This window comes from Cucurbita maxima, unplaced genomic scaffold (genome assembly GCF_002738345.1).
Source record: "Cucurbita maxima cultivar Rimu unplaced genomic scaffold, Cmax_1.0 Cma_Scf00005, whole genome shotgun sequence".
Classification (NCBI taxonomy): domain Eukaryota; kingdom Viridiplantae; phylum Streptophyta; class Magnoliopsida; order Cucurbitales; family Cucurbitaceae; genus Cucurbita; species Cucurbita maxima.
The window spans coordinates 4,833,350-4,846,044 of NW_019272021.1; the positions used below are offsets into that span (position 1 = coordinate 4,833,350).

Here is a 12,695-nt window from a genome sequence, read left to right on the forward strand (position 1 = left end):
GTTCTCCAAAAATCTGCAATAGCTATTAAAAAAAATTTGACTTAAAATTTGTTTTTTGTTTGGGCCTGAGTGGCTGGGCTGTTAAACTCGATCTTACATATTGGACCTAGATTATGTGGCCGAAGCCCAGCCCAATAAAAGAGAGCCCAACTACTTTATTCCGGAATAAATTAATATATACCTGAACTTTTTTAAATAGTCAAATCATGATTAAGAAAGTATAAAACCATATTAATCAGGAATAGCTTAATAATGGCAATCAATCAATGTTGTACCTAATGGATTAATGATTTTTAGACCATAATAATTATTGTTTTCCTTTTCTTTTAAAATTTTATTCCTCATTTAAAAAATAAAAAGAAAAAGAAAAGGAGATTCTTCTCCAAATACTTCCCTAGATTCTTTTTCCAAGAGGAAAATGAAAATAAAATAAAGTGGGATTTATTTAATTTATAATAAGAAAAAAAAAAGGGCAAACCCTAATAATACTTTTATATAAGATACTAGTATAAGGACAAAACAATCGCAAATGGACCCAAGCGTAAGCTGTGGGAGATGATAATTCATATATTTATCTACTGAACTATGTTCAAGTTGATATTATCTCTCTTTCTTATTCTCCTCGATCTATTTTTTAAAAACTTATTTTTTTTTTTTAATTAACACATTAAGTAGATTTCCTCATCAAACAACTTTATGTCTTCATCATTCATCATCACCCCTCTATTTTTTTCTCTTTTTTCGCATTCGATCATGTAAGCTTTTTGTTTGCTTCCGCACCCAATTCTTACCTTGACACGACATGAATGATTACCTAAATATTCATAACGTTAAATTTCACGTTCGAATTTACATTTTATATCCTTCTTCTAATATTACACGTACGAGATAAGATTTCGCTAATTTTTTATCCATTGGTAAAGGATTGTGTCACATTTACCTCTAATCTTTTTCTTGGATATCAAAAAAAAAAGGAACATATGACAGGATTGGTCTGAAAATATTAGCATAAATAATAGAATATGGTAGGATATGATTAAAGAATATTGTGTGTGCTTAAAAAAATAGGGCTACTTAACAATCTTCACTAACCCTAAACCTAATTAAATTAAATCCATTAAATCATTATCATTTTAATCCTTTTTGTTATAGTGGGCCCATCACCCATGTGGGTTAGGCCTAATAAAATATTTTGGATTTGTTTTTTAGAAATTAATCATACACGAATTTAATTAAACAAGTATTTTTCAATTCTATGATAAAAATGGATGGACTTTAGTAATCATAATTAACCATTTAAGCTAAATACTCATAAAATCATACCCAAAAAAAAAAAAAAAACTAATTTAAACATAATTCAATTAATTTAGAGTTAAAAAATGTACATCCACAATTTTAAAAATAAATTAAAATGATGGAAAAAGGTAAAGGGGTCTGGTAGGCCAACAGATTGAGAATAAAGTTATAATAATATCAACCAATTGGGACTTTAATTTGGTTTTGGTGGTTGCAAGGAAAATGACTTTGTTTACTATACTTGGGGGTAGCTTCCATAGTGGGTAATGGGATCCTCAGCAACGTCGCCGTTTTGAACTTTTATGTCATTTTTAAATTTTAAAATCTTAGTATTATTTATTTATTTATTTCATCTTTATGATGGGTGGATTGGGTTTGAATTTTTGAAAACAATTTAATATTAGTTGTAAATTTAAAAAAAAATATATATATATTATAGTTCCACGACCCCAACTTGAAAATTGATGGTTGGGTTGGGTTGGATTAAGTTGATTCTAAACCATATTTTATTTTTTCTTAATTAATGTTATTTATCAAAATTTGAAAAGCTTCCAACACACTATTAATCAATTCATCTTAAAAATAGAAATAAACCTAATTATGTTGCTCCACTCAAGTAGTTGAATAGTTGAGTATAATAAAAAAAATAGAATACATAAGTATTATATAATTATTGAGGGAGTGTCTCCACAAGGATTTGACCCCTCGTCTACCACGGAAACTAGACATTTGTAGGCCCATTGGGCCCAATACTCAAAAAAGAAAAAAGAAAAAAGAAAAAAGAAAAGAATTTCCTCCAAATAATGAATTAAATGAGCCACAATATTGGTGTGGATATGATATTTATTTGGGGTGTTTTAAAAGAAAATAGATTGTGAAATAGAAGGCATCTGAAAGTGTCCAAAAGCTAATGACAAGCCCATGTTCCCAAAAGCTTTACAAAGGAGAATGATGAGTTTCAGAAAAAGAGTGAGAATTCAATAATTTCATTGGGCATCATCAGAACAGCTTCACTGAAGTCGCATCAATGCCTCTCTCCCCCATTACACCCAAAAGGAAAAAAAGAAAGATCAAGCCAGCAAGCAACCAATATACTCCAAAACTTGGGCAATGGATTACTTGCCATACAATATAGGTATTTAAGAAGACTAATTTCAAAAGTTAGAATTACTTCTTGGCTTTGTTTTAATTAGAATCAACACTTGGACAATCTTATTTTTGTGGAACCGAACAGGGAGCCTAAACCGGACCACGTACGGACGCATGTCTGGCGGTCCATGGTCATCACGAATGTTGACCGCCACCTGGCCCTATACCCTACGTCCACCCATTTTCTTTAATAATTCCATATATTTTAACCATTATTTACCCCACCCATACCACAACCATATACTTTTTTATTTCAATAAATTAAACATTATTATAAAGATTAAATGTGGATGATTGGAATTTTTATAAGTATAATTAAAAGCTTGATGGGGGTAGACCAACCGATAATTTTGAATTTCTGTACTTATTTGATCATGAAAATGACTTTTCAACTGAATATTAAGGAAAACTTTATTTATTTATTAAAAAAATCTGTCTAAATATCTGAAGCTTCAATTATATATGTATTTTATTATTTGTTACCATACACGAGACTGAATCGAGAATTTATTTATTTTATTGAATTAAAAATGTTAATACCAAGTTTATTTTCGAGATGGTAAATATTTTTGCGAACACCGTAAACTTTGCCCCGCTCTCGTCCCCCACTTCCTAAAAAAGAGAAAACAAAAATATATTAATTTAAAATAAAAATAAAAAAAAGTGGGAAATTGCACATTTGCCACGATTGCTTTCGATATCTCCGGAAAACGAGGGCATCTACCCGGTATTCCATATTAGTGGAGGGGTGTATTTGGAATTTCACGTCCTTTTTCACCTCGGCTAGATTAATTAATCTAAAACAGAGAAAAAACTACCCACCACTTCATCCACGCGACACGTCTCGCCATCTGGCCCATATCCATGGACCCAACTGAGTGAAAGTGCAATAATTGTCACGCTAGCAAACTGCCAATTTCAGGATTATTACTGCCATGTAGGACTCCACGTGGCAAATATTATGTCCACTCAGCAACCCATCTTCTTCTATTTCCTTATAAAACCCCCGGCCCGGTTTTCTCCACTCCATTACTCGCCCCCTTTCAGGACCACCACTCTCCTTCACAAACCCACTCTCTCCGACCTTTCTCGAATCTCATCTTCTCCGGCGACCTCCTCATCGGAAGATGAATTTTCCGATCACACTCCCATTCAGATCAGGACTTGCCGTTTCCTTCTGCAATCATCGCCGCCATGTTTTTCACGAAAAATCTCTGAGATAACCTTCCTCCCTTTTCCTTTCCCTATTTTCTGTACTTCCTTCTTGTTCCAGCATTTTTCCAGAAGTGTCTTCTCTTTCGGCCTTTGTAGTACATTTTTGCGGTGGTTTTTTTCCTTTCGATCGCTGCACGGCTATTCTGAGTCTGGAGTAGCTGACCAGTGGGCGTGGAGCGATTAGTGGAAGCGTGTCATTGATTCCGTTTTGTTCTTCATTTTTTGAGTTCAAAGGTTTAGAGTGGGAGATTCTGAATGTACATGCAACTCTCTGGAGTTCATTTCTCTGATTTTTCTCTGTGATTTGGTTTTTTGCAAGTCCGTGAATTTCAATGAACTCGAGCTGCATAGAGTAGAGATTTAGTAGGTGTAGTTTGGGAATTTCAGACGGGAGCAAATCTGTATTGCAATTTTTTTTCTCTTTTAATTTTCGGAACTTTATTGAGGGAGCAGAAAATTTTCTGTTTGTTTCTTTTCGGTAATGAAGATCCAACCGATTGATATCGATGTTAAGACGGTGAGAGAACAGGTTCGTCCTGAATCGGCCAAGCCTCTGTTAAAATCGCGACTGAGGCGACTTTTCGATCGGCCGTTTCCGAGCGTTCTGAGAAGCTCTGCGGTTGAGAAACCGATTATTGTTGGTGAACCAGCTCAGTTTAGCAGCAAAGATGGAGGAGGAGGGACCGAGTTCGAGCCGAGCTCGGTTTGCTTAGATAAGATGGTGCAGAATTTCATCGAGGAGAGCAACGAGAAGCAATCGGCAGCTGTCAAGTATGGCCGTAATCCCTGCAATTGCTTCAACGGCAATAGCAATGACAGCTCTGACGATGAATTCGATGTATTTGGATGTTTTGGTGAATCGATCAACTCCGTATCATCCGGTGGCGATGTATGTGATATACTCAAGGTAATTTCTGAGCCGAAACTCCAAGGTTCGAGATTCGAGCTTTTTCATAGTTTATTTGACAATCGACATTTTGTTGCAGGGTTTAATCCCTTGCACGAGCGTTACGGAGAGAAACCTCTTGGCAGATACTTCGAAAATCATCGAAAAGCATAACAAAATTCATAAACGGAAAGACGATTTACGCAGAATCGTAACCGATTCCCTCTCATCTCTTGGTTACAGCTCTTCCATCTGCAAATCCAAATGGGAGAAATCCCCCTCCTTCCCAGCTGGTACAGAAAACTTCGCCCCTGTGCCTTAATTTTCTTTTTTCCCCAATATTCTTAAATTCGATTTCATTTCTGTTTGATTTTAGGTGAATACGAATACGTGGATGTGATTCTGGATGGAGAACGATTGCTGATAGACATCGATTTTAGATCCGAATTCGAGATTGCTCGTTCGACGGGAACATATAAAGCGATTCTTCAGACGCTACCGTACGTCTTCGTCGGGAAATCAGAACGTCTCAGACAAATTATATCCATCGTATCAGAAGCCGCAAGACAGAGCCTGAAGAAGAAAGGAATGCATTTTCCGCCATGGAGGAAGGCCGAGTACATGCTTGCTAAATGGCTCTCTCCTCCGATCAGAACCGCTGACTCTCTCCCCAACGCTCCTCCGAGGGCCGAACCCGAAGAATCCAAATCTCAAATCCTAAACGACCCGCTGGCAACCGACACCGATTGCGGTGAATTCGAGTTGATTTTCGGCGAGGAATCGGTGTCGATCGAGTCCGTAATCATCAGCGATCCCGAATCGCTATCGCCGACGTTAATCTCCGGCGAAAATGAACCGGCGACGGGGAGCGATTCTCCGTGGCAACCCCCTGCGATCAAGCCGAAGAGAATAGATAAAGGAGCTAAGATAGTCACCGGATTAGCTTCCCTTCTCAAAGAGAAATCTTGAGAAAGAAAAAAAAAGTTTTGGTTTTTTTTTTTTAAATTTATCTCTGAAAAAAAAAATGTATAAATGAACATAAAAAAATATAATATAAATACCTTGATAATTATGTTGTTATTATTGGGTGATTTCTGAAATAAGATAATGAAAAGAAAAATAAAATGAATATTTTAATAGAAGGAAATAGGTTGGTTTCCTGGGTGGGAAACAAACAATATCCGATTTTTTTGTAATGTGGAAAAGAAAATTAAGAATTTTAAAGGGGAGGTTTGGGAATAAAGGGAAAAATTGGGGGTATAAAGGCAAAGAGAGAGAAATAGAATTGGTGAAGTCTCGAAGGGTGTGACGGTAAATGAACTCATTCCAATCGCGTGATATTCTCTTCCCTCTTATCCCCTCGCGTTTAAAAGCTTATTTCAAATTTATAAAATTAGGAAACTAATAATTGCAAGTAATAATAAAAAAAAGGGTAATAATAATAATAATAATAATGTCATATGATTGTATGTGTGTTCGTTTCCTTTTTTCTTTAAATAAAAGAAAACAAAAATGTTTTCGTCTTCAATAATTATAATAATAATAATAATTATTATTATTGTACGCAGTTGAAAGCAACCTTTCACCTACTTATTTTTATTTTTATTTTTTTGCAGGTTGCTTGGGAAGGTGTAAACTTCATTTTTATCTATTATTCTCCTCACCCACACGATATCAGAATTTTTTTTTAAAATTAAAAAAAAAAAATTGAGAAAAAGGGAGAGAGAGATAAGGTGCGGGTGTTCTTTTTTCATTGTCCTGGTCTCTCACCTTTTCTCTTTTTTATTTTTTATTTCGTCGGTGGATTATTTATTCTCATACTTTTTATTTATTTTGGTATATATATTTTTCTAATTTTTATAGAACCTAAAATGAGTTTGTCCATGCATTGACATGTATTAAACATTATGTTAAAGAGTGAAACATAGGGAGTACATTCCCAATTCCTCACTACATTGATACGATGTCCCTGTATTTGTTTCTTAGCTCACATTTATGGTAAGTTTGGGAACGGCCTTTCATTTAGGCTTTAGCAGCTATCCAAAATTATAAAAATTTGTTTTTAAGAATATATTTATTAACACTTAATCATCCTATATTAAATAAAATAATTATAATATAATATCAATAATAATAGTAAATGTGCGAGGATTTGGGTAACTTCCCATTCTCATCATTTTGGGCCGATGCAAAAGCATGTTGAGATATGGGCTTATGAATTGGGCCTATATTTCTCGGACCTTACCAGTTTATTTCATTTGATTTGGTGGGTGAATTCACTCGCCAATCTAGTGCCCTAATTCGATTTCCAGCTCCCGATTGTCTTAGGGTCGGACCGGATCGCTAGCGCTGAATCACGCCAAATTCACAGAGATCGGTATAGGCCATGCAGAAGAGAGAGCAGAACAAGTTGGGTGGAAATGTTGGTAGCGCATCTGCTCCTCCGGCTAAGCGAGGCCGTCCATTCGGCAGCGTAAACAGTAACGCTGCCGCTGCAGCCGCTGCGTCGGAGACCTTGGCTCCATCGGCACTTCTTGGCCCTTCTCTCCATATTCATACTTCCTTCGCGGGTCAGTTAATTGGAACCCCTTTCGTTTTCTCTTCTAATTTCCGGGACTTTCCCTCTGTACTGGAAAATCAGCTCAAAGTTCATTAATTCTTCGAATTTGTTGTCTAAGTTGAGATGTTTCTTTGATTAAGTCCCGTTTTTATCCTCAACTTTAATTGCTCGAGCAGATCAAAACAATAAAAGGATAGTGTTGGCTCTACAGAGTGGATTGAAGAGTGAATTGACATGGGCACTTAACACTCTCACTCTTCTCTCCTTCAAAGAGAAGGATGATATGCGTAGAGACTCCACTCCTCTGGCTAAAATTCCAGGCTTGCTCGATGCTCTTCTTCAAGTTGTATGTATTACATAACTTCTCAGTCATTTTCTCGCGCATTCTTTTGTGATGAATAAATATGATGTCTAGCTTCCTGTGGGGAATTTCATTGTCCTTCTGTATTCCATTTTTATCATGGATAGAAATTTGAAAGTGGCAAAATTAAACCTGTGAGTTCAATTAAATCTCGTGATAAAGGGTATTTTTTACATCTTCCAGATTGATGATTGGCGTGATATAGCACTTCCAAGGGATCTTGTAAAGAAGCAAAGGGTCAGAACATTAGGTGCTAATTCTTATATAACGGGATTTGGGAATGAATTTGAGGCACTGGGCTCAAATGGGTATGCATAAAAGGATTATTTGCCATCATTTCTTTATGGTTGCCCGGTTTACTGAATATTAATTCTGAAATAACTAATGCCCGGCAGCCTGAGACCTGGTTCTTCAGCTTCTAAGGCAACGGGTCATGCTCCCAAACCATCTCCTCGACATTGGTGGCTCGATGAAGATGGTCTATTTAATCGGGATGATGAAGGACGAGCAGAAAGACAGCAATGTGCTGTTTCTGCTTCAAATATCCTCCGAAATTTTTCTTTCATGCCAGAGAATGAATCCATTATGGCTCAACATCGACATACTCTGGAAACAGTGTTTCAATGTGTAGAAGATCATATTACAGGTGAGAAGTTCATGACCCTAATGACCAGTGCTTTTAGAATTTGATGGCATGACCCTCTCTAATGGAATAACTGATTTAAAGCGTTTCTTGTGTAGTAGTTGAAGTTTAAAGTGCTGAATATGAGTATGTATGTCTGAATTACATCTGAAGCCTTTAATTGTTGACAGAGGATGAAGAGCTTGTCACAAATGCACTAGAGACAATTGTGAATTTAGCCCCGCTCCTTGATCTTCGTATCTTTAGCTCATCAAAGCCGTCCTACATCAAAATAACGTTAGCCTTCGATCTACGACTGATCTTTTAGGCTCACCTGAATGATGATTTCATGCTAACAAGTTTGCTTCATACTTTTCTACAGAGAAAAACGTGCAGTTGAAGCTATCATGGGAATGCTGGGATCTGCAGTCAAAGTTTGGCACTGTGCTGCTGCAGAATTACTTGGACGATTGATAATAAATCCCGATAATGAGCCGTTCCTTCTCCCCTTTGCCCCTCAGGTTTGTTTCTGATAAACCTATTATGTAGCTCCCTGTCTTCTGTTGTGTTATGCATGATAGACCGTAAAATGTTTTAGTTGAATTTTATTAGATTCACAAGCGCTTAGTTGACCTTATGAGCATCCCAGCTTTAGATGCACAAGCAGCAGCTGTTGGTGCTCTGTATAACCTTGTCGAAGTTAATATGGACTGCAGAATAAAGCTGGCAAGCGAACGATGGTAATTATTTTCCTTGGCCTTTCTAGACATGACCATTTGAGCTGCATTAGATACTGAAACATTTTTCTGTTTTTCCCTCGGTATTTGGAACTAAATAAGGGCAATCGATCGACTTCTTAAAGTTATCAAGACCCCTCATCCAGTTCCAGAAATATGCAGGAAAGCAGCAATGATATTGGAGAGTCTTGTATCTGAGCCACAGAACAGGGGGTTGCTCCTAGCATATGAAAACGCATTTGCAGAAATACTATTCTCAGATGGAAGATATTCAGATACATTCGCTAGGATATTGTATGAACTAACATCCAGACCAAACAATAAAGTTGCTGCTGCTCAAGGTGTATGGGGCATGTGATCAGAAGTATCATTCATTCGCTCGGGATTACTCAACTAGTACTCGTTACCGATCAAGCTAAGGACTCACGACCACATCGTTGCTGCATGTAAATATATCAGCATATTGGTTTATCTGCAATTAAAAGTCTACTAATTTTCCATCATCGAACTCTGTATTTCTCAGTCTGTACTGCTTATGTAGAACAACTAATGGCATCCAATATGAACAATGGGTATTTGAGAAGGTTACAAGAAAAGACACAAAGTCATCCGGAAATAAAAAACATTAAATTTTATAAAATTTAAAAGAAAAGAAAAGAATTTGATCTTCTTTTTCAAGCTTTATGGATGTGGGCCACTCTGGGCACCTCAACTGGGAACTCGTGAATCTCATCCATCCAAGGGTTCTTCTCCTTGGAGGGATCGACGGTCCTCAACGCCCGCCAAACCGCGCTGTTGCACTTGAAACCCGACCCGAATGCAATCTGCCACGTCCGATCCCCTTTCCGGATCCTCCCCTTCGCTTCACAGTAAGCCAGCTCGTACCACAGCGAACTGCTCGAAGTGTTCCCAAATCTATTCAGCGTCATTCTCGACGGCTCCATATGCCACTCGCTCAAATCCAGATTCTTCTCCAGTTCATCCAGCACCGCCCTCCCTCCGGAGTGGATGCAGAAATGCTCGAACGCCAGCTTGAAATCCGGGATGTACGGCTTGATTTTCATTTTAAAGATCTTTTTAGCCACCAGCGTTGCGAAGAACAGGAGCTGCTCTGACATTGGGAGCACCAAAGGACCGAGAGTGGTGATGTTCGTCTTTAGGGCTTCGCCAGCCACAGCCATTAGGTCTTTCGACAGGCGGACACCGACGCGGCCGGTGTCATCTTCTTGCTGGAAAACGCAGTTGTAGCATTTGTCGTCAGAGCCCTTGTGCGTTCGGACGGTGTGAATGAGTTGGTACTTTGAACGGCGGCGGTCGGCAGGGCGGTTAGAGAGCAAGATGGCGGCGCCGCCCATCCGGAAGAGGCAATTTGAGACCAGCATGGATCGATCGTTGCCGAAGTACCAATTTAGTGTGATGTTCTCCATGCTGACCACCAGGGCGTACGAATTTGGGTGCGCCTGTTCAAGGAATCATAGTTTAATCTCAAATGTAAGACAAATTTGTTATGGATTAGATTAAATTCATTTTTATACAGAAATTACAATAAAATATATATAAAAACCCTAAATAGCAGGTGCTTCCTTAAAGCCGCTCACCTAACCTTATTAAATTTTGGACACAACTTTGACTTTACCACATTAATTACATTACACTAAGTGAATTCATACATTTTTGTTTCATTTTATATATAGAAATTCACAAAAGCATTATTTAGATTTAAGGGGGGGTGGGGAAACCTGCAAGAGATGTTTGGCAAGATCAATGGAGATGAGTCCAGCGCTGCAGCCCATGCCACCAAGATTATAGCTCAAAATGTTACCTCTAAGCTTATAGTGATTAACAATCATGGCGGACAAAGAGGGTGTGGGATTAAACAAGCTACAATTCACCACCAGAATCCCAATGTCCTTAGCCTTCACACCCGTCTTCTCCAAAAGCTCATCAATGGCACCAAACATAACCGCCTCCGCCTCCTTCCTGGCCTCCTCCATGCACGGATTCGGCGGCACCCTCATCACGGCCTCGGGCAAGTAAGTCTTCTCCCCTAAACCAGACCGCTCGAGGATCTTCTTCTGGAACCCCAAATTCTCCTCTGTAAAACTCCCAGTCAGCTCTGATTTCTGCAGAAACATGCCTCTGTCACAGGTCCTGTCCGGGTGGGGCTTGTAGCAGGCGAAATTGAGGAGGTAAACCTTTCTGGGTCGGGTCATAACATAAAGGGTAGCCAGAAAAACCATGAGAGAAGAACAGAGTGTTACAGAGAGGAGATTTGAGTTCAAGTGGTTCCAGAGATGGAGTAAGTCGTGGAGTCGGAAGGTGGAGAGATGGGCGGAGGCGGCGGCGAGTAAGGGGAGCAAGAGAAGGTACATGGCGTTGGAGATTAGGTAATGGTAGCCGAGTTTGACATATTTGAGGCGGACGGATAAGAGGAAATTGGGTAGCCTCCGGTCGGCCATTGATGAAGATAGAAGAAAGCAATTGAGTTTTGAAAGGAAAGCGTGGGGGGAAAGGAGAAGGGAAAGGGGGGATTTAAAAGGGAAGGGAATGCGCAGAGAGAAGTTGGAGGATGCAACCACCCCAACGAACTTTTAATTGTGAACCAGGCGGGGCATTCAATTTGCCAACTCGCAAACCACTGGCTCACCCTTTCACAACTTTACCCCATCTTTCCAAAATCATAAACATAACCATTACGTCTCCCGTTTCGTGTTTCACATCCGCTCTTCCGGATGTGAATGCTACCGTCTAACTTTACCACCGACAAATATTATCCTCTTTAGACTTTCGACTTTTTCTCAAGATTCTAAAGAGAGATTTCCACTTTGTTTTTCTCGCCAACCAATGTGGGATCTCAGTCAAATGATGAGAGACTCGACTTATCACTTATACCTTAAAACTATATTGGGTGTAGTGGGTCGAGCTTTGTTTTTTTATTATTACTTAGAGTGTTTTAAATCAAATTCTTGCAATGGTACTCATGGAAAGAAGTAGTCCCACATTTACTATTTAAAAGGAAGAAACACTATCTCTACTAATATGAGACATATTTTGAAACAAAAACAAAACCACGAGAGTTTATATTCAAAGTACTGAAGTGAACAATATTATATAATTACTAATAAGGCATGCTTTAGGACAATGATGTAATAGTTAAGACCTGAAGCTCAGTGCTTGCAAAAATCTCGCACAACCAATATAAAAAGTAATACTTTTCTAATATTTGAATGGTATATTACAATTACCATATTTAAAATTTTTATTTTAAAAAAATAATTTTATTTGTACGGACAATATTGAATAATAATAGAGTTCGGAATTTATGAAATTACTATAATTGAATTCTATTATTATAACTTATGATTTCGTCATCGGTTAAGTTTATTCGACGTTAAAAAGTTGGTGTCAAATGTATTTGGAACAAAACGAAAATAAATAATATTTAAGACATAAATTAAAATTAATATTGAGGCTCTATTTTTGTCCAACTGTGTATAAATGACGTGGCTAAAATCTAATGGCCAAAACACTACGCGTCGCCCATCGGACGGTAAACGTGGAAGTGGGTTGCCAATCCGAGAGATTTAATTCGCAAGCAATTATTATTATTATTTTTTATTTCATTTACTTTAATGAAAGAAAAAAAAAACATTTCATTCATTTTATACTTGTTCATTATTTTTTGTTAATGTTATATTAAAAATACAATATTTACTCTATAAGATAAGACCCGAAGTAATTAAAGTAATAATCATAAAAGAAAATTATTTTAATTAATTTGAAAAAGTCTAATATTTCCTTCTTACAATTATTTAATCTAATGTTTTATATTTACTCTGATCGAACTAAAAATGAATTAATTTGAAACC

The 12,695-nt window shown here is 37.6% G+C and overlaps 3 protein-coding genes and 1 long non-coding RNA gene across 5 annotated transcripts; 2 read left to right on the forward strand and 2 right to left on the reverse strand.

Annotated features, from left to right (window-relative positions):
- Positions 1–2,443: 2,443 nt before the first annotated feature.
- Positions 2,444–3,480, reverse strand: LOC111479131. Of its 2 annotated transcripts, XR_002717611.1 has the most exons (3): positions 3,268–3,480; positions 2,986–3,057; positions 2,444–2,613 (listed from the first exon to the last, which is right to left on the reverse strand). It is a non-coding gene; the product is annotated as an uncharacterized LOC111479131 (long non-coding RNA). The 2 variants fall into 2 exon arrangements; XR_002717610.1 differs by lacking the exon at positions 2,444–2,613 and having other exon boundaries at positions 2,941–3,057.
- A 628-nt stretch (positions 3,481–4,108) lies between these two features.
- Positions 4,109–5,529, forward strand: LOC111479130. Its single transcript, XM_023123621.1, has 3 exons — positions 4,109–4,567; positions 4,647–4,839; positions 4,923–5,529. Exons 1-3 carry the CDS (start codon positions 4,142–4,144, stop codon positions 5,513–5,515), a joined length of 1,212 nt encoding a protein of 403 aa, XP_022979389.1. The 5' UTR covers positions 4,109–4,141; the 3' UTR covers positions 5,516–5,529.
- A 1,403-nt stretch (positions 5,530–6,932) lies between these two features.
- LOC111479129 (armadillo repeat-containing protein LFR-like) lies at positions 6,933–9,409 on the forward strand. Its single transcript, XM_023123620.1, has 8 exons — positions 6,933–7,116; positions 7,283–7,452; positions 7,651–7,775; positions 7,863–8,113; positions 8,281–8,386; positions 8,472–8,610; positions 8,702–8,829; positions 8,929–9,409. Exons 1-8 carry the CDS (start codon positions 6,933–6,935, stop codon positions 9,182–9,184), a joined length of 1,359 nt encoding a protein of 452 aa, XP_022979388.1. The 3' UTR covers positions 9,185–9,409.
- On the reverse strand, positions 9,377–11,326 carry LOC111479128 (3-ketoacyl-CoA synthase 11-like). The gene is made up of 2 exons (XM_023123619.1): positions 10,566–11,326; positions 9,377–10,286 (listed from the first exon to the last, which is right to left on the reverse strand). The coding sequence occupies exons 1-2, from the start codon at positions 11,283–11,285 to the stop codon at positions 9,501–9,503; spliced, it is 1,506 nt and encodes a 501-aa protein (XP_022979387.1). The 5' UTR covers positions 11,286–11,326; the 3' UTR covers positions 9,377–9,500.
- Between the last annotated feature and the right edge of the window lie 1,369 nt (positions 11,327–12,695).